Consider the following 19619-nt stretch of genomic DNA (forward strand, 5'->3'; position numbering starts at 1 on the left):
TATGATAGATTTGGAGGCACATGGGTGACTCGGTTGAGCATCCAACTCTTGATTTCAACTCAGGTCATGATCCCAGGTTCATGGGATCAAGCCCCATGTCAGGCTCCATGCTGAGTTTGGAGCCTGCTTAAAATTCTCTCTCTTTCTCTCTGCCCCACTCCCTGCTTGCATGCTTTCTCTCTCTCAAATAAAAAAGAAGGCTATGATAGATTTGGGTGTGGGGATGGAGAGTTCATGCATTTTTCTAGAACTTCAGTAAGTCTACACATGCTATCATCTATCAAAAACCACCAACCACAGTCAGCCCTTGGCTGACACCTTCTCTCTACCCTTACCATCACTGCCTGCCTAATGCCCTTTATTCTGAGTCCACTCCCTAGGTGGTTTCCTGACCGTAGTGCACCCATTCTAATTCATCCTCCTCTCTTGTTCCCCACTTTGGCTTTCTAAAATACTGCCTTCATATGCCTCCCCAAACTTACAGTCTTTTAATGTTTTCCCATTACCTCATACACTGATGCCTAATGCCTTTCCTATCTGAAGTGGGTAGATCAAGACAATCTTGTGGCCTATGGGAAGAAGCTATTTTAACTTCTGTTTCTGTTTAGTGTTGGTCTCTTTAAGCATTTCAACTTTTATTTATACATTAATTTATTACAACTATTATTGTACATATAACATACACGTAATTACAAGTACATTCATGTAATTTATAAATAATATAGATATATGGAGGCTGTGGATCTGAATTCTTTTATAGATAGGGATGCATAATAAAAACAATTTAGAGATCATTGATTTAAAGGATAAAGTAAAAGTTACTAACTTTGCTTAAGGAACCTCACGTGTCCCGGACCCATATTTTTCTTCTGCTGTCACCTGCAGCCACTGCACACACTCCTTTGTTTTCCCATACTCTGTACCTGTCTGCTCACCTAGTTCTTAAGCATGCTCAGCTGGGCCATCGTCCTGCTGATGCTGCTCAAAGCAAAATCCCCCTGCCTAGTCAAGCCTAAGTTTAAAATGTTGCCTCATCTCTGAAGCCTTTCTTATGTACCTCTTGTCTCAGAACCCACCCCCACCCAGGTAAAATTAGCATCCCTTGCCTGTGATTCTGTGGCATTCGGCTTGTTCCTCTATGACAGCACTTTTCAAGTGCATTGCTATAATGATTAGTTGTGTATGTGTATCCCTGATGAGGCTATGGGTGCCTGCAAGGCAGGCAGTGCACCTTACTCATTTTTGTACCCAGCACCTAGTGCATGTTGGAAGCCAATAGATGGTGTTGAGTATTTTAAATCTTCATGAGCATCTTATAGAGAAGAGTCTGGGAGGGAGGGGGCTAATAGTATGAGGAATAAAATTGGTTTGGTACAAAAATCCCATCCCTGTTGGCATTTAAATCCTAGCTCAATTTCCCTGCTCTGACTCTTCTGCCTTTCCTAGCTCAGACTGACTGCTTCAGTGAAGAGGGTACTCTGGACAAGCGTGCCCTTTCTTTCCATTTAGCTTTGAGACAGCATGAAGGTTAAGGACTGCCCGTCTCAAGGTCACTTGGTTTCCATAGAAGTGCAAGGCAACCCAGGGCTTTGGAGACTATGCAGTTTATGGAGGATGCCGCTGTGCTTGTCAGACTGTGTTCAGTGTGGAAAGGTTGAGACTGAGAAAGGGGAGACACAGACTGAAGGCCGGAGGCATTATATGATAAGACTGTAAATAGCTTCCCTACAAATGAGGAACTCCTCTGAAAGTTACAGGTGACAATGAAAAACCCCAGATATAACTTATTGACTTCTTTTTTTCAGCATATTTCCTCACCTCCTATGTGCCTGGCACAGTGTTAGATGCTGTGACAGAGTGATGAATAATTCAAGGTCCCTGACTGTGAGGACTTCATAGTTCCGAAGCAGAGACAGAACACAGGGTAGGCCAGCAGCTATAACCGTATGGGGAGCCCTCTCCTAACCTGTGCACAAGGCAGCTCTGCAGAGGGAGTGATTAATTGGGCCTCCGGGTGCCAGGAAGGCCCTCAGAAGAAGGCTGAGGCTAGAAAACTGAGGAGGAGTCCTGGGCAGAGGAGGAAGGCAGAGATTGTGCATTTCAGGCAGAGGGAACTGAAGCTCAAGGGTCTAGATCAAGGCTTGGTAAATTTTGTCTGTAAAAGGCCAGTTGGTAAATATTTTAGGCTTTGTAGGCTGTGGAGCCTCTGTTTCAACTACTTATCTCTGTCTTTGTAGCAGGAAAGTAGCCATAGGCAAATATGTGAATCAATGGGCATGGCTGTGTTCCAATAAAACTTTATTTACAAAATTGGCAGCGGCGGGGCTGTAGTTTGCCAACTCCTGGTCTAGACAAAGGATCTTCAGAGAACCTTTAATCTCATGGTTCCTAATCTTTTCAAGAATTAGGATTACTTGGCACTGCTGTGCCCTATGCCTAGAAGGCTCCCCTTAATGCTCTTCTAGATATCCCCGATGGCTTGCTACTTCTCTTCATTCAGGGCTCCGGGCTGCCGTCTTTTAACTACTGTGTCCACAATAGGACACACACCTCCCGTATGCTCCATCACTTTTCATTGCTTTCCTTTTCAAGATAGCACCTATACTCGAACTCTACCTTATGTTAATTATCTGTTTATTTTCTATTTTCCTACTGGAACATAAGCTTCGTCTTATTCTCCTATAAACAGAGTGGTGTGCTGGAGCCCATTGTGCTCATGTCTTCCCAGCTGCAGCTCTGCCTTCAGTGGTGTTATATGGTCATGGTAAATCCACCATGGTGGGAATATTTACATGGTGGAAATTAGCCCCATGAGAATCACATTGGGGTGGTTTTTGCTTTTGTTTTTGTTTTTCACAAGCTGGTTTATTAGCAAATCACTAGTTATCCCTGGTGCCTAGAAGAATAACCTCTACAAAGCCCAGTGCGCAATGAATACTTGTTGTTTGAATCAAATGTGCCACTAGTATCTGTTTATTGAGAAAATTGATATCCAGTTACAGATACAGAGTCCTTTGTGATTATTATTGCTACATAGGGAGTTCATGTCTCTCATGTAGGTAGCTGCCCATGGCATCTGTCACCTGCATGTGACTGATGGGGAGACTGAGGACTTGGCTCAGGACGTCACTCCCATTACCCCACAGGACAGATTCTGGTGGCCCCGACGACTCATCTCCAGCCTTATACACTCACTTCTGCAAGGTGCTCCTTTCCCTGTGTCCCCTGCAGTCGGCTGAGTGAAGGCAGGGCCTCAATCCTGTGTCTCTTTTACTAAACAATATGTATTTTTAATGAATTTCTCTAACTCAGTGTGGTTGTAACTTTTGCAGTGTTTTAAAAAACTCAGATAAGGTCTAGCTTCTTTCAAATGTCTTACTTTATCCCATTTCTGATTTGTCCGGGGCTTTGATTTATGGTATGTCAATGTGCCCTAGTGTGTACCCTTTAGCTATGATTGGTCCAAAATGTATCTGTTTATGAACAGTCTCCAACCCTAACAGTCCAATTTTGAAATCTGCAGCAGTGTGAGGCCCCAGAAGCACTTGACAAGAATCACATTTAACAGCCTCTTCAATCTTAGTTCCTTTAAGTGGCAACATTAAATCACAATACTGAGGCCCCCTTTCTAAACCCACAGAGACTGATTAGAAAACCCCATCAAATTACTCCCACAATCCATGTTGAACACTTACAAAGAGCTTCATTTTCAGGATGCTTGGTAAACAATCTTTTCAATTCCCTGTCCTAAGCACACACTAAGAAACAGAGGAGTGAACTTGTATTTAGAGGGCCATCTGGCTGATCCCAAAGCTTTCCAGGACAGGCTGCTGGAGAGGACCTTGCATTGTCATGCAGAATGCCTTAGCTTTTGTAGACATCCGTGTCCTTCACAGCTGTTCTGATGTGGAGTTTTTCTGCTTCTCCCTATTTGCTTCTGTCCATTATAGAAAACTCACTCTTTCTTTGGGCAGCCTCCTCTCTCTTTGAATACAATTTATAGAAAATTCTTTTTTTACCTGCCTCCCTGTAACTTTCACCCATTGGCCCTAGTTCTATCCCTGTGGAGCCACTCAGAACAAATTGGCTTCTTCTTACTTCTCTCTTCGGTTAAGAAAGTGAGGGCAGCTCTCATGTCCCCGGAGTCGTCCCTTTTCCAGGCTGCATATGGACTGTTCATTCAGCTATTTTTCACATGGCAGTCCTTTGTGCCCTGTTTATTTGGCTCCCTTTCATCTGGTTGTGTTCCAGTTTTGCCAGTGTCTGTCTGTCTGCCTTTCTTTCTTCCTTCCTTCCTTTCTCTTTCTTTCTTTCTTTCTTTCTTTCTTTCTTTCTTTCTTTCTTTCTTTCTTTCTTTCTTTCTTTCTTTCTTTCTATGTTTATTTTTGAGAGAGAGAGAGAGAGAAAAAAACCAAGCAGGTGGGAGGGGGGCAGAGAGAGAGGGAGACACAGAATCAGAAGCAGGCTCCAGGCTCAGCACAGAGCCGACGCGGGGCTCGAACTCATCAACTGCAAGATCATGACCTGAGCCAAAGTCAGACACTTAACTGACTGAGTCACCCAGGCGCCCCGCCAGTGTCTTTGTTAAAGCCACTGAACAGTGCTGGAGAGTAGCCAAGACCACAGACTCTTAAGCTAGAGCTGCCTTCGAATTTACTAGTTCTGTAACTTTGGGCAAGTGAGGGAGCTTCTCCGAATCTCCATAATCTTATCTGAAAAATGAGAAAAAAGGACCTTACACACTCAGTTATTGTGAGTATTAAATAAAAATAGGGTAAAATCATTAGGGGAGTGCCTGGTACAAAGTAGATGGGTTCAAAATATAGCCATCGTTATTGGAGTAAGTACTGTTAAGTCTCTGGATATGGCTTCCATAAGAAAGTTTAGGTTGCTGTTGTAGTTTTATTTTAGCTTGGTGTTTACATGGGGCACTTTCTCTAATTTTGAGTGCAAATGTTGAATAGGTTGGCCCTAGATAAATACAATCTAATTTTGGTATCAAAGGTATTTATTGTGTGTGTATATGTGTACGTATATACTTCTTGCAGACTTTCCTGTAGCCTCTTCTCTTTTTTACCCCTATACTCCAATAACTGACATACAACTCAGTGCTCTTCCTCCTCCTTCTCCTCTCTTCTTTACCTTTTGTCCCTTAACCCCTCCCTTGCACAAGATATGGATTGTATCTTAGCTGCTTTTTCAAAGGAAAGAATGATGTTCATTCAGTGTATAGGAGAGTAGTTCTTGTCCTAACTCAACTCTGTGTTAGGTGGATGACCTCGGACAAGACACTTTCCTTCTGAGCCTCAAGTTTGCTTTTGTGTTTATTTTTCAATTTTATTTATTTATTTACTTATTTATTTATTTTTTAATCTTTGGCATTGATGAAGGAAGGGATTTTGATGAAGGGAAGTGTGAGATTCCAAGGTCCTTTCCAATTCTAAAATTCATTTTGTTTTCTGCTGTCCAGTGGTCATCCTGAGATGTGTGATCGGCCCCCATAGTCCACCTGCTCTGGTTTCCAGTATATACTTAGGTAACTGTTCCACAGCACTATGTGCTAAAGCAACAGGAATGTCAAGATAGCTCTTCCATGTCACAGCTCTTCTGAGTGGCTTTGAATTCAAACCTCTGTTGAAGGTGCCATGTCATCCTGAAGGGAAGCATTGTTGAACATGAATTCCTATCCTTTACCGACTGTCTCACTCAACCTCTCTAAGAATTAAATTTCTAACCTGCTTTGTAGCTATAATTATCACTCAACTTTTTATTGTGGAATGGTTTTAAATTTACAGAAAAGTTAAGTTAGTACAAAGAGTTCCCATTTAAACTATCCTCAGTTTCCCATATTAACATCTTATATTAGTTTGGTATACTTATGAAAATCAACAAATCAGTGTTGGGGTGCCTGGGTGGCTCAGTTGGTTAAGCATCTGATTCTTGATCTAGGCCCAGGTCATGATCTCACGGTTGTGAGATCAAGCCCCGCATTGGGCTCTATGCTGACAGGGTTGGTGGAGCCTGCTTGGGACTCTCACTCTCTCTCCCTCTCTCTCTCTCCCCCTCCCCTGCTTGCACACTCACACACACACATGCTCTCTCTATCTTTCTCAAAATAAATAAGTAAACTTAAAAAAATCAGTGCTGACACCTCATGATTAACAAAAGTCTGTAATTCATTAAGATTTCCTTAGTTTTTACCTATTGTTCTTTTTCGGTTCCAGGATCCCATCTACAATACAACATTACATCTAATTGTCCTATCTTAGACTCCTCTTGGCTATGACATTTTCTTAGACTTTTCTTATTTTTGGTGACCTTGACAACTTAAGGATTCCTAGTCAGCTATTCTGTAGAATGTCCTTCAGTTGGTATTTGCCTGGTGTTTTTCTTATGATTAGACTGGGGTTATGAGTTTAAGGGAAGAAGACCACAGAGGTAAAGTGCCATTCTCATCACATCATATTAAGAGTACATGTTATCAGTATGATTTATGACTTTTGATTGTAACCTTGATCACCTTGCTGAGGTAATGTTTTGTTTGTCAGGTTTCTCTACTGTGAAGTTCCTCTGTCCTGTCCCCCTTTTGTTATTGTACTTTTTGGAAGGAAGTTACTATGTATCACCAATGGAAGTTTATTTCTTGTACACCTAAGTGTCCAAAGTGGGCATTTCTGATGGCTATTGCCTTTTTTCCATCAGTTATTCAGAAGCCCAGCATTCTTCTATTTTGTTGACATCCCCTAGGGCTTTGTCATCAAAATCCAGCCAGCATTAAGAGAATGTTTGCTTTTAAAAGCCCCGGCCTGAAAATGGCACACATCACTTCCACTTACATTCCATATGACACTCATTCATCTGCCAAACCTAACTGCAAGGGAGGCTAGGACATATGGTCTAGCTGGGTGCCCAGGAAAAAGAGGAAATGGATTTGGGAGAAAAGCTAGCAGCATTTGCCACACCATTTTAGAGTACAAAAGATAACAAACCAAATCCCTGCCACCTCACCATCTAGTAATATAGCCACCATTTCATTAAAAAAAAAGAAGAAAAATAATAGAAGAACATTATCTTAGAATCATATAAATTGGAAAATATCCATTGTTTATTTGTCTGGAATGCTCTTTCTCTGTTTTTTTTTTCTTTTTCTTTTTTGACTCTGAAAATGCCACTTACTCTTCAAGTGATGGATAAGGTTCCTTCACCCAACCTTGAGGCAGAATTAGTCCCTTACTCCTTGGTGCCATCATGCCACTCTGCTTCTATCCCTTATTTAACACCTACATCACACTAGTATTATATATAAATATGTTTCATGCACTAGACTGGGTGCTCCCTGAGGACAGCATAGAATATATTAATCTCTTAGATCCCTAAGGATAATCTGACAAATAAAAAGCATATTTATTGAGTGCCTCCAGGATTTTAGGTATAACAAAAAAGTGGTCTCATCTTTTAAATCCCTTTCTTTAAAATACGATAAAACAGCTCTTTTCCCCCCTCAGTTATAAAAATGACCCACACTTATGATAGTTAAGCCTTCATGGAGGAGAACTTGAGCTGAGCCTAGAAAGATTGATAGCGTTTGATAGATGGTAATCAGGGTACAGGCCTGGCTTTCTATGACACATTCTAGGTTCAAGGCATTTTTTCAATAGATGGTCAAGTCTCCTTTGAAACATCTACAGTGCAAGACATGTGCTTTCATAGATCATCACATAATTAAAACTCGGACTCTGAGCTGGTTCTAGCACTGCTTCTAGGCAATTGGGGGCAGTATAAATGCCTGATGCTCATTATCTTGAACTGGAGTTACCAACCTGAATTCCCAGGGCCCCAACAAAGGGATGGCTTCACCATAGCAAAAGAAGTGTTTAATTACAGCTACAGAAAGAGCATGAAAAAAGCAATCATCTGCTGGCATTAGTGACTCAGCTGCCATGTATCTCATTACCAACCCAAACATGACTTCTTAAAGTGACCTTATCAAGCTTATTAGAAATAAAATATCAATTATAAGACAACCTGTCCCTTTCCTTCTATCCTGTTCTATCCTCTACTTGTAGCCCATTGTTTAATGACTTAGAAGCTTAATTAATATTTTACGAAAACAGAAATCAGAAGACATAAAGTTGGTTCTTAGTATGTTCCTTTACTGAAAATAGACCTTAATTAGGCTTTATATTCTTATGGGTTTGAATTCATACTATCACCTATATTTATTCATTGAATTTCCCAGCAGTTATAATTAGCATAGGAGTTATTTTTTCCCTTTATATGAAAACTGAGCCTCAAATGTAAAATGACTTCCTCAGGAGCACATGGCAATTGTGGCTCAAAGCTCGGTCTTCTGCCTGCATATATAGAATTAAGTATGCCATATTAGCACCTACCTGTCAGTCAGTTAGCCTCATGACAGAGGCACACATGTTCTTTTTATTTCCCCCAATTATATATTTCCCTCAGTTACGATAGCCAAACTTTCTTGGAGGAGGTGATCTTGAGCTGAGCCTAGAAACGTTGGTAGGATTTGATGGCGGCACAGGATATTGTTTTACAGTGAGGTTAGCCAGATATGTGTTCCTCCAGCATGTTCCTAATATGTCAGATTGGGTGGACCCATGGAGGCAACACACTGAACATTCCTTGATTTCTGCTATCACTCAGGGAAGAGGATTCTAATGTACCCCAAGTCAATAGATACTTATAGAAGGGATCTAAAGATCACTTAGTTTGACTTCTAGATAGTCCTACAAATTAAATAAATTTATTTAACATACATATATAACATATAGTCATCAGCCAGAATTCCTCATTTCCAGTTCAGTTCTTTTTTTTCATAACCCTGCTTCATTATTCCAAATTTTCTTAGTACCTTCTCTGCTTATTAGGATTACTTTCAAGAGGACATATTTATATAGGTAGTGCCTTATATTCCTGAACACGTGTGATCAAGTCATATATGAAAAAGTTTAACCGCAGACATATGCTATAGAGAGCAGGTCTATTCCCAAAGAGTTAAACACACTGAATCCTTAACTAGAATTCTTATGTAGTCACATCAATCAGTGTGTTTGGTGTAACACACAGTACCTAGCATATTGTCTGACAAAAAAGAGATTTGGAGTAATTGGTTGAATAAATGGTTGAAGGAATGAAATTGACTGTCAGTTGAAATTCAGTATGATGCTGAATTTGAGGATAGTATGTTGCTACTTCAGGAATGCGTTAGAATAGTCTAATATTTGCCCAGTGCTGAAGTAGAGACACAGATGGTAGTGATGCTATAGAAAGTGAATTGTCGCTGGCAGCCAGCACCATAATGAGAAAGCTTTAAATATTTATGGTAGCTGATATGTAAAAACCCAAATGTGGTATACAAAGTTCAGTTTGATGGTATTAATGTGTAGGGAGTTTATAAAAGCTGAGGAACACTTCTAATGGTCACTTCTAGTGAGGACAGCTTCTTTCACGTCTAGTGAAATATTTAGAGAAATATACATGAATTTATTACTTTTTTTGGTACTGGAAAAATGACTTTTGTAGTGCTGAGGCTTCTGTCTGGTGAAGTATTTATTGAAGGTGAAATTTATTTTCACATACTTTTCAGTGACATCTCACGGCCGTGGGGGTTTTGCTTTTTCCTGTGGTTCTTATCCAAGCCATTCTTTCTTTCTGGCTGAAGTTGATCAGAATTTCAAAACCCAGGAGTTTCTAATGGATAGTTTATATTCAGCAGAAATAGAAATCTTCCAGGGCCTGTTTTTGACTACTGGAAACTTAGGACTTATAGTGGCGGTTCGTTGTAAATACTGATTCTAGAATGAGACCATACAGTTGGTGGCATCTTGCAGTCAGACATTAGATGCATGAGGAAGAAAAATAATTCACTTTTTAGCACGCCTCTTTATTTTCTGAGTCATAATTAGTTTTTATCTATTTATATTTGGTTTCCTGATGCATAGTATTATGGCTCTGCCTCTAGAAGGAAAAAGAAGAGTAAAGACATGTTACTGAGATGCCCCTTTTCCATATACTTATTTCAATATTTAAGCCATTGGCATTTGTGACTTTAGAGAATTTTTGGACAATTTGCAAGTGTGTATTTTTATAAACAAAATAAGAACTTGAATAACCATTCTATTTTGTTTTGCAGAACCCCAGCTGAAAGGAATTGTGACAAGGTTATTCAGCCAGCAGGGATATTTCCTGCAGATGCACCCAGATGGTACCATTGACGGGACCAAGGACGAAAACAGCGACTACAGTAAGGAGCATTAACTTCTCCCAGTCCAGTTAACGATGATCAAATGTATGGTCTGGTGTATTTAAGTCTTAGGGTGTGGCCAGGCTGCCTTTTGAACTGTTTAACTGCTAGTAAGCTGGTGTCTGTCTTCTATCCTTTTTGCTGTGACTCCCTAGAGTAAAGACACAGTTGAGAGAGGTCACACACTAAATGAGAAGGTAGAGAATTGAAAGAGTTCCAGATAGTCAGTGGATAAGAAGATTGTCCCATTCCAGTGTTTATAGTCAATATGGTGATAAATATTTATAGGAACAAGGCAGAATTTCCAGCACAAGATGGTGTTTTAATCCTAGAACCAAATAGCGAGCATTTTATAATAATTCTCCAAACATCATTTCTGGCAGGCCAAAATTACTTCTTAAGGTAAACATTGAGTATATACATCTGTATATTACATGTTATTTCATTTTAATGACAAAATTATTGATTTTAATTTTTTTAAGTATTTATTTATTTATTTTGAGAGAGAGAGAACATGAGAAGGGAGGGGCAGAGAGAGGGAGAGAGAAAATCCCAAGCAGGCTCTGTGCTGTCAGTGCAGAGCCTGACCCAAGGCTCCATCTCACAAACCATGAGATCATGACCAGAGCCAAAATCAAGAGCTGGATGCTTAACCGACTGAGCCATCCAGGCACCTCAAATTATTAATTGTAAAAGAAAAATATATTAAAATAGTATGATGATGTATTGGTAATAACAGGATAATAAAGACTAGTAGACCTGAAAGTTTGTTTATAAGTTTTTAAAATAAAGTGCCACGTATTCAAAGTTTTTTAATAATACCCCTGGAATTAGTTTTTAACTAATTCAAGTATAGAGTTTACAAGTTTAATAACTAAACAAAATCATCAAGGTATGACATAGTAGTATATTTGCATTTCAGAAAAAAAATGGAATATAAGCCTCAGAGCCAAGAGTGATCACACTCATCATATCTTTTAGTTCCTGCAGAATCATACACAGATACCCAGGGGGAAATTCATGTTATCTTAAAATTATGCAGGGTGCCATATAGTTTCCTAAAGTTTGTTTGGATTCACTGCTAGATCGTTAGTGCCAAGCACATGGTAAATACTCATCAAATATATGTCCCATTGAGTTGTCTTCTGATGGATATAATTTTGTGGTCAGGGTGGCAATCTACCAAATTGCCTAAGATAATGTAAGAAGCCTTATATTCTATGGAGAAATAACTTTTAAATTAAAATTAAAGATTTGGGGGAAGATCTGCAACTCCTAAAATGTGAAAATGTTCTTGTCCACCCTTTCTAAATCATTCTTTGTTAATTTAATATTACATGTTGCAAAATATGAATTACAATACAGAAAAGATCTTATTATAAAAAATTGCATCCCCAGTTTTCTGCAAAGTGGTTGATTAGCCTATTGTGGTTTGCATTGTTGGTTTGTGGCTGTAGGAATGCACTCTTTAAATGATTCACATTTTCAACTGAGTACCGAGGAATGGGGATGCCTTTCTCTCCATGCAAGGTTTTCATCTATTGTATCTCTACTTCATGTAGATTTAGTAAGCTGTTAGTATGGGTGAAATGAATCAGGGAGATTGCTTCACTGTATCACCTCTGCTATCTCTGAGGTATCCCTGGATCTCAGTTTATTTTTCTATAAAATGAGGCAGCTCGAGATAATAATATCTTCTGTCAGCATTGTCCATTCAACTTTTTAAAAAAAATGAAAAATTATAAATTGAAGAGAATAGATTTAATCCCCAAGTAAGACAAATAGCCACACTTCATTCCACAGGATGCAGCTGTAACCCAGACAGGCATCCTGAAGATGTATGACTTTTATCATGAGGTTGTGGCTGAAGGGCAAGGGCAAAAAATGTGAGTTCAACTGACAAAAATCCTTCCTTCTCCATTTCATAGACAAAGAATTAAACAGTGCTCTCTCTGCAGATGCTGGGTCAGTGTCTAGTGTAAATCCATACCTATATATTTATAAACATACGTTTGTATGCACACATATATATGTACAAATATATATGCCTATCTGTGTATATATGCATAGTGGCATTGTGCATAACACATGTTGAGGGTGATACATTTTGTCAAATACTGTTAGAAACTGAATTAATAAATTTAAAATATTTTTTTCTTAAGATAAACAACTACACTCACCTTTTGATATATTGGTATTAAAAGTAGTTCAGGTATACAAAATAACAAGACTAGGATGAATCTACCTGGATGCCCAACCTCTGACTTAAAATTCAGGTAACAGTATAAATGCATTTGAACCCACTGTATGTTCTCCCGATGGAGTTCTGCTTTCCTTCAGTATCAGATGTAACTACTATCCTGAATTTAGCATTTTTTATTTCCATGAAGTTTTAAAAATACATTTATTTCATATGTGTATACTTAAATCATTCATAATATTGTTTTCCATGTCTTAAACTTTGTATAAGTGAGAGCATTGCTGTATAATTTCTATGTACTTTTTCTCCCTTATATTATGGTTGTGAGCTGCACAGATGGTGATATATTTGCTTTCTATTATTCATGTTCATGTTTGTAAAGTATCTCTTTGCATGAATATACCCAAATGTATTTATCCATTCTCTTTTTGGTGGATAATTATCATTTCTATTTCTTATAGATATTGAAAATACCCTCCCTAACTGTCCTTTATAAAACGACACATCTCACCTTGGCTCTCTCTATTCTGATATCCCCCCTTTTTTGTATTCATTGCTTTTATAACCACATGATATAAAACTATACACATACACCGTTGCTGTTTGTTTGTTTGTTTGTTTGTTTGTTTGTTTGTTTTTGATCTTTCTCCCAGGAGAATGTAGGTTTCAAGAGGGAAGAGATTTTGTTTTGCTCTTTGAGTTATCTTTAGAATGATCTCTGATGCATAGTAAGTACTCAACGAAAAAAAAATGGAATGAATGAATGGATGTCTTCTTGTGCATATGTGCAAAATTTTTCTGAGTCATTGGCTAAATACTTCACTCACCCAAATATTTTTTTTAAACTTTTCTTCTGAAATAATTTTAGACTTCAGAAAAATTACAAAATAATGCAGGATATTCCTATGTACTTCTCACCCAGTTTCTCCTAAGGGTATCATTTTATGTGACAACAGTAAAATTATCACAATCAAGAACTTAAAACTGGTACAATATTATTAACTGAGCTATAGACGTTATTCAGATTTCACCAGTTTTTCAATTAATGTACTTTATTTTGATTCCCCTCCCCATACATACATATTTTCATTGAACAATTTCCAATAAAAGCAAATAATTTTTATTTATACTTTTTCTTAGTAGGGATGAAGGATAGAAATATCAGAAGGATTAAAATTCTACTCATTTTTTAAAAAATAGAAAATTATAAGCCTCTAAGATGTGAAAATGACTTTTCTTTCTCTACTTGGTGTGGGCAGGAGTAAAAGCATTTGATTGTTTGAAAAAAAATCGTGTTACTATGAGCATCTGTCAGAATTGTGCTGTTTGGTTCACTAGACATCATTAGGTCCAACCAACCTTACCATGGTATCTTTGAATTGATAAAGACACCTGTTCTTTTGTTCGTGAAGAAAAGACTAATTACATGTAATTGAGTACAAAAACAAATGGGTTTGTCAGCGGCAACAGATAAGAATCTCTGCAAATGTAATGATAACAAAAGATACAAAACTGTGTTGGAACACTGGCACACAAAAAGACAATTGCAGTTTGGAGAGTATTAATAGGAATATTTTACATAAAATTAGAAAGGTAATTATTCTGCTCTACTAGTTGCTGTAGGAGAAGATGCATTTGAAGAGGTCAAACATGCTGGGGTGAAAACAATTAAGATATTATAACCAAATGCATTGTTCTCTTTCCCTCTGCACAAAATATATGAGCAGCCATTTGAGTATGGAGTGAGCTGCCTGATAAATTAGTAGAATGGTCAAACTGGAGATATGCAAGCAGATGCTGCACTGGCACTTGTGGGGGGTTTTACAAGAAAACCCCATTGGTATGGGAAGGTGGGAGAAGGTGGTGGTGATTGGATAGTTTTAGGGCTCAGTGACTTCTAAGGTCTCCTTCAGTCCTGACATTCTTTTATTTTTCAATTTTATTAAGCTTTAAAATTTTAATTCCAGTATAGTTAACATACAATGTTATATTAGTTTCAGGTGTACAATATAGTGATTCAACACTTCCATATATTACTTGGTGCTCATCACAAGTGTGCTTGTAATCCCCATCACCTATTTCACGCATCCTGTATCCATCCACCCCCACCCAACCATCAGTTTGTTTTCTAGAGTTAAGAGTCACTTTCTTGGTTTCTCTCTCTCTTTTCCATCGTTGTTCATTTGTTTTGTTTCTTAAATTCCATATATGAGTGAAACCATATGGTATTTGTCTTTCTCTGACTGATTTTGTAACATTCTACTTTCTAGTTCCATCCATGTTGTTACAAATGGCAAGATTTCATTCTTTTTTATCTCTGAATAATATCCTATTGTATGTATATACCGCATCTTCTTTATTTATTCATCTAGTTAGTTGTGGAGTTCATTCTGCCAGCCTTTGGGTTATTTACACTGATGTGTTTCCTAGTTGTTTCCATGGGGTCAGGTGAGCCTAGGTCCTTCTACTCCACCATCTCCCCCAGAAGCCCCAGTCCTGATATTCTTTTAAAACATATTTTGAATAGGTAAGATAAGTATATAATCCAAAATCTTAAGGACACAAAAGTGTATACAGTTGAGCAAAACAGTCCCTGACAGCCAGGAACTTTCTTGGCCCTCTATCAGGCCATGGTGTGCTTCTGTTGAATATACACAATTTCACAGAATAGGAAATCAGACAAGTCCACTGTGATCATGGTGGATTAAGACAAAAATAAGACCGACCACTCTGTAATCATGTCTGAACACAGACAAAAAGAATAATGTTGTCCAAACTACAAAATGATCAACTATTTCTCTATCCTGGTTTATATGAGTGGCTGCTTGCTAATTCACTAAACACAGCTTTAGCTTTGCTCTGTTCATGTCTTTTGGTAATATTTATTAACATACCTAATCATAGAATGACACCCACTTTCTTAGAGTAGTCCAGTTGAGAGTAAATCTACATTTCTTTGAGCCCTCCCTAAAATTGCCTAACACAAGACCAAATGCTCTAGGTCCTTTCTTACACCCTCTTACTAAGACATCCCAGGTCTAGCAACGTGTGCATTTTTATTCTTTGCTTGAGTCATTAACCACGGGTGCGTTTCTTTGTCTGGGATACATTGCCATAGTCAAAAGCAATTTTCTGTTCTTCTCTTATCTGCCACGTGGTCACATTTCTTGGTATTCTTCTAGGTACAGTCTATTCATTTATCAACATATACAACGCTATGTGTTTGTATTTATATTTCCTCTCTTCATCATCTATCTACCTAACACTTGTTAAGCACCTTTTTAAATTTAAAACTGTTATATCTACATGATTTTTCCATATTAGTACATATTTAGGAGGAACAATTTATTTAACCTAAATCTCTATCAAAGGCCATTTCAGTTCTTTCTTATATTTTGTTAATGCAAACAACACTATAAAGAATATCTTGGTACATAAGTAATTTTGCATATGTACAAGTGTACTTATGGGATGGATATTGTACTTTTGCATAAGTAATTTTGCATATGTACAAGTGTACTTATGGGATGGGATAGAAACATAATTCCTGGGTCAAGGATATATAAATGCTTTTTTTTAGTTTTGAAAGATATCTATTTGCTCTCCATCATACAAATTTACATTGAGAGTGTTTGTTTCCTTATGTTGTAATCGACATAATGTGTTATCAAACTTGTAGTTCTTTGTTACCTAAAAACAAACTTCATTTGTCTTATTATGAGTTAGGTTGAGCACTTGTTCATATATTTTAAGAACCATCTTCACTTCTTTTCTGATAAAATGTCTGCTTATATCTGTTTCTATGAAATGTCTTTTCATTTGTAGAAAATCTATTTATATTTTAAAATATCAGCTCTTTGTTACATGAGTTGTAAATTTTTTACTTATTTTGTTGCTTGTCTCTGAATTTTTTTGGCTGTGCTTTATTTTATAAATATGCTTTTATGCCCTCAGCTTTTCTTTCTTATTTAAAAAGGCTTTATTGTTAGAGAGAGAGGGAGCCAAACCATAAGAGACTCTTAAAAACTAAGAATAAACTGAGGGTTGGTGGGGGGTGGGAGGGAGGGGAAAATGGGTGATGGGCATTGAGGAGGGCACATGTTGGGATGAGCACTGGGTGTTGTATGGAAAACAATATGACAATAAATTTCATATTAAAAAAATAAATAAAGTATCAGACGAGCTAATGACAAGTTAAAAAGATAAATAAAATAAAAAGGTTTTATTCATTCCAAGATTGTTTTCTTAATGATCTGCCATGTTTTGATTTAATAAATTGTTTGACTTTTGTGCTTAGTATTTAATGAACACAGAATCCATTTCTTGAGATATTTTGATTCTAGACATCTAATATTTCATGTTCCTAACTACTGTTTATAAATACAAACAGTGTATTCAGATTTTATGAATAAATTAAATTCATGAGTTCAGCATAAAGAAACACATTTCAGGGTCTTTTCCGGTTCCATACAAATTTTAGAATTGTTTGTTCTAGCTCTGTGAATGGTCTGTATATGAGTTTCAGAAATCCAATTGGAAACTTAAAAATGTAGTCATCCAGTTATGTTTTCTATACAATACCAAACATATGATGTTTTGATACCACCAGCCACAAGTCTGTAGACACAGCCAAAGCCAACAGAAGCTCTGTATTGCTAAACTATCAACAGAAACATGATCCACATGGTTAGTTGGGAAAAACTATCAAGGACATAAGGAATGCTGTGAAGAATTATAAAGATGTTTTTCTCCCCAAACAGGGGCCTTCCTGGACAGGCAGTTCATCTCCTTCACTTACTCAAGCATACACATTATCATTCTCATGGGAGAGTAAGGGTTACGCTATATCCAACTATAGGGATATTATTTTCTTCTACTATCATCTATACTTTAAGAATATGTCATCAGTTTGTATGTGTGAAATCACACCTACAAGTTGGATGAAAAGAAAACCAATGTATGTTTTCTCCTGCTGATTTTCTTTAAGCAAGATTATTTACATAATCTGAAGCAACATTGTGGTACATGTAATGTTGTTACTCTTGCAGTGGCATATTTTTTCATTATCAAAATTAATATTTATCTTTAGCTTATGAATGCAGTTACTTCACTTGATTTTTTAATAAATAAAAAATGCCTTTTGATTTTAATAGCTAGAAGGAGAGTAATGAACATTTGTTAGAAATTTGTTTTTGTTGACTATGTTTTAATTTTAAAGACTATGCCTCCAGATGATATTTATGGAGAGCATGAACAAGAAACAATTTCCTTGAATAGTTTACCCACTCACATAAAATCATAGGGGGATAAGCTTTCTAAACTTTTTGTAACCTTGACCTCTTTCCTTATTAGTCTTGTATTTCTTTTTCATCCTAAGACTTCTGTCCTCATGTGTTCCTCTAGTCAGTAAAGGAAAACATGAGCCATTTGAAATTATCCTTCTTGCTAGTTGCTCTGTAACTGTTTGTGGGCATATTTATAAGCAGTATGCATAGTGGTTAAGAGTCTTCTGGGAGCAGAGCGCCTGGGTGGCTCAGTCTGTTAGGCGTCAGACTTTGGCTTAGGTCATGATCTCGTGGTTCGTGAGTTCAAGCCCTGCGTTGGGCTCTGTGCTGACAGCTCAGAGCCTGGAGCCTGCTTCAGATTCTGTGTCTCCCTCTCTCTCTGCCCCTCTCCTGCTAGTACTCTGTCTCTTTATCTCTCTCTCTCTCAAAAAAATAATTTAAAAAAAGGAATCTTACAGGAGTTACTTAACCAAGTGTATTCCTAGAAAGAAGGGAGGGCTAATGTTGTCTTTAATATATTCTTGGCTCCGTGAGGTGACCAGTGTGTTGACCTTGAGCAAATCACATAAAATTTCTCAGATTTATACAATCTCTGATTGCACAAAATGAGAGGAGCAGACAATCTCTCAGATTTTAGTGGCCTTTCCATTAATTCTCGCATAGAAGGGAATGTATGCTCAGAAAAACTGACTAGCAGCTTCCATTTCTTTAAATACCATTTCTTCTGAAAGGTATGCTGCCAGCAGGAAATCTTTACTTTACAGATCCCTATGTGATATTCTCAAGGTGTGTGTAAAGATGGGGGGAGTCACATGCATAAATGATAGAGCCAGAATTTGAATCCAGGCTATCTGACTTGAGATTCTGTACCTTTGGTGTAGTTATTTAACCTCTTCACATCCAATTCTCTCATTTGTTAAGTGGGAATGATAGTAGAATTTACATCATAGGGCTGTTGTGCAGACGAAATGGGGCAATTCATGAAAAGTGCTTAAAGTTACTGTGCCTAAAACACAGTAATTCTCAATTAACATTGTTGATTGTTGTTACTATAATAATAATAATAATTATTATTATTATTATTAATCTTTGTCAGCATGGATGAAAGAGTGTTTGTTTGCAAGGATCTCATAGATCACAGCCATTTCAACTGAAGTAGAATCCTTAATGGTGGCAGCTATTGTTACACATGAAAGAGTGTAAAGGTGCTAGCTGGGGGTATTGAAGAGTGCTCTAAGTCAGTGGTTCATAAAATGTGTAGTCCCCAGCATCAGCATCATCTGGGAACATTCTTGAGCCTTAAGCTAGACATACTGAATTAGAACCCTGTGCTGTGGCTCAGCAGTCTGCATTTACAAGCCCTCTAGAGGATTCTGATACACTGCAGCAGGTATGACTGGTAACTCTCCTCTGCCCCCAGGGTTTGGAGTGTTCACATTTTCTGATTAAGGCAGTCTCTGTCTTGGGACTGCCATACCTACTTCTACTGGTACCTAATTCCTAATATAATAGGGAAAGCATAGGTCTGTAGGCATACTGCAAACCATGATGAGATTCAGACTTTGTAGTGTCTCAAACATGTACAGAATCGGTTATATGTTTTTTTTTTTAATTTTCTGGTAGCCACATTAAAAAATTATTTTAATTCCAGTGTATTTAACATGTGATAGATGAATGGATAAAGATGTGGTGTACATATATATATGCACATCTATCAATCTATATATGTTTGCTGTATATATTTATTGAGAATACTGTCTGTGTGTATGTGTATATATATGTACACATATGTACATACATGTACATATGTATACATATGTACATATACATATATATGTGTGTACATATATATACACACATACAGAGA

At 37.5% G+C, this 19619-nt stretch overlaps 1 protein-coding gene across 3 annotated transcripts in view; it reads left to right on the forward strand.

Moving 5' to 3' along the window:
* The window catches only part of FGF12 (fibroblast growth factor 12), a 556824-nt gene that overhangs the window by 330724 nt on the left and 206481 nt on the right, over window positions 1–19619 (forward strand). For all 3 annotated transcript variants that reach the window (XM_027061187.2, XM_027061186.2, XM_027061185.2), the window contains one exon: window positions 10157–10267. In XM_027061187.2, the coding sequence (XP_026916988.1) occupies window positions 10157–10267 (111 nt within the window). The remainder of the gene's footprint in view (window positions 1–10156; window positions 10268–19619) is intronic.

This window comes from Acinonyx jubatus, chromosome C2 (genome assembly GCF_027475565.1).
Source record: "Acinonyx jubatus isolate Ajub_Pintada_27869175 chromosome C2, VMU_Ajub_asm_v1.0, whole genome shotgun sequence".
Taxonomy (NCBI): domain Eukaryota; kingdom Metazoa; phylum Chordata; class Mammalia; order Carnivora; family Felidae; genus Acinonyx; species Acinonyx jubatus.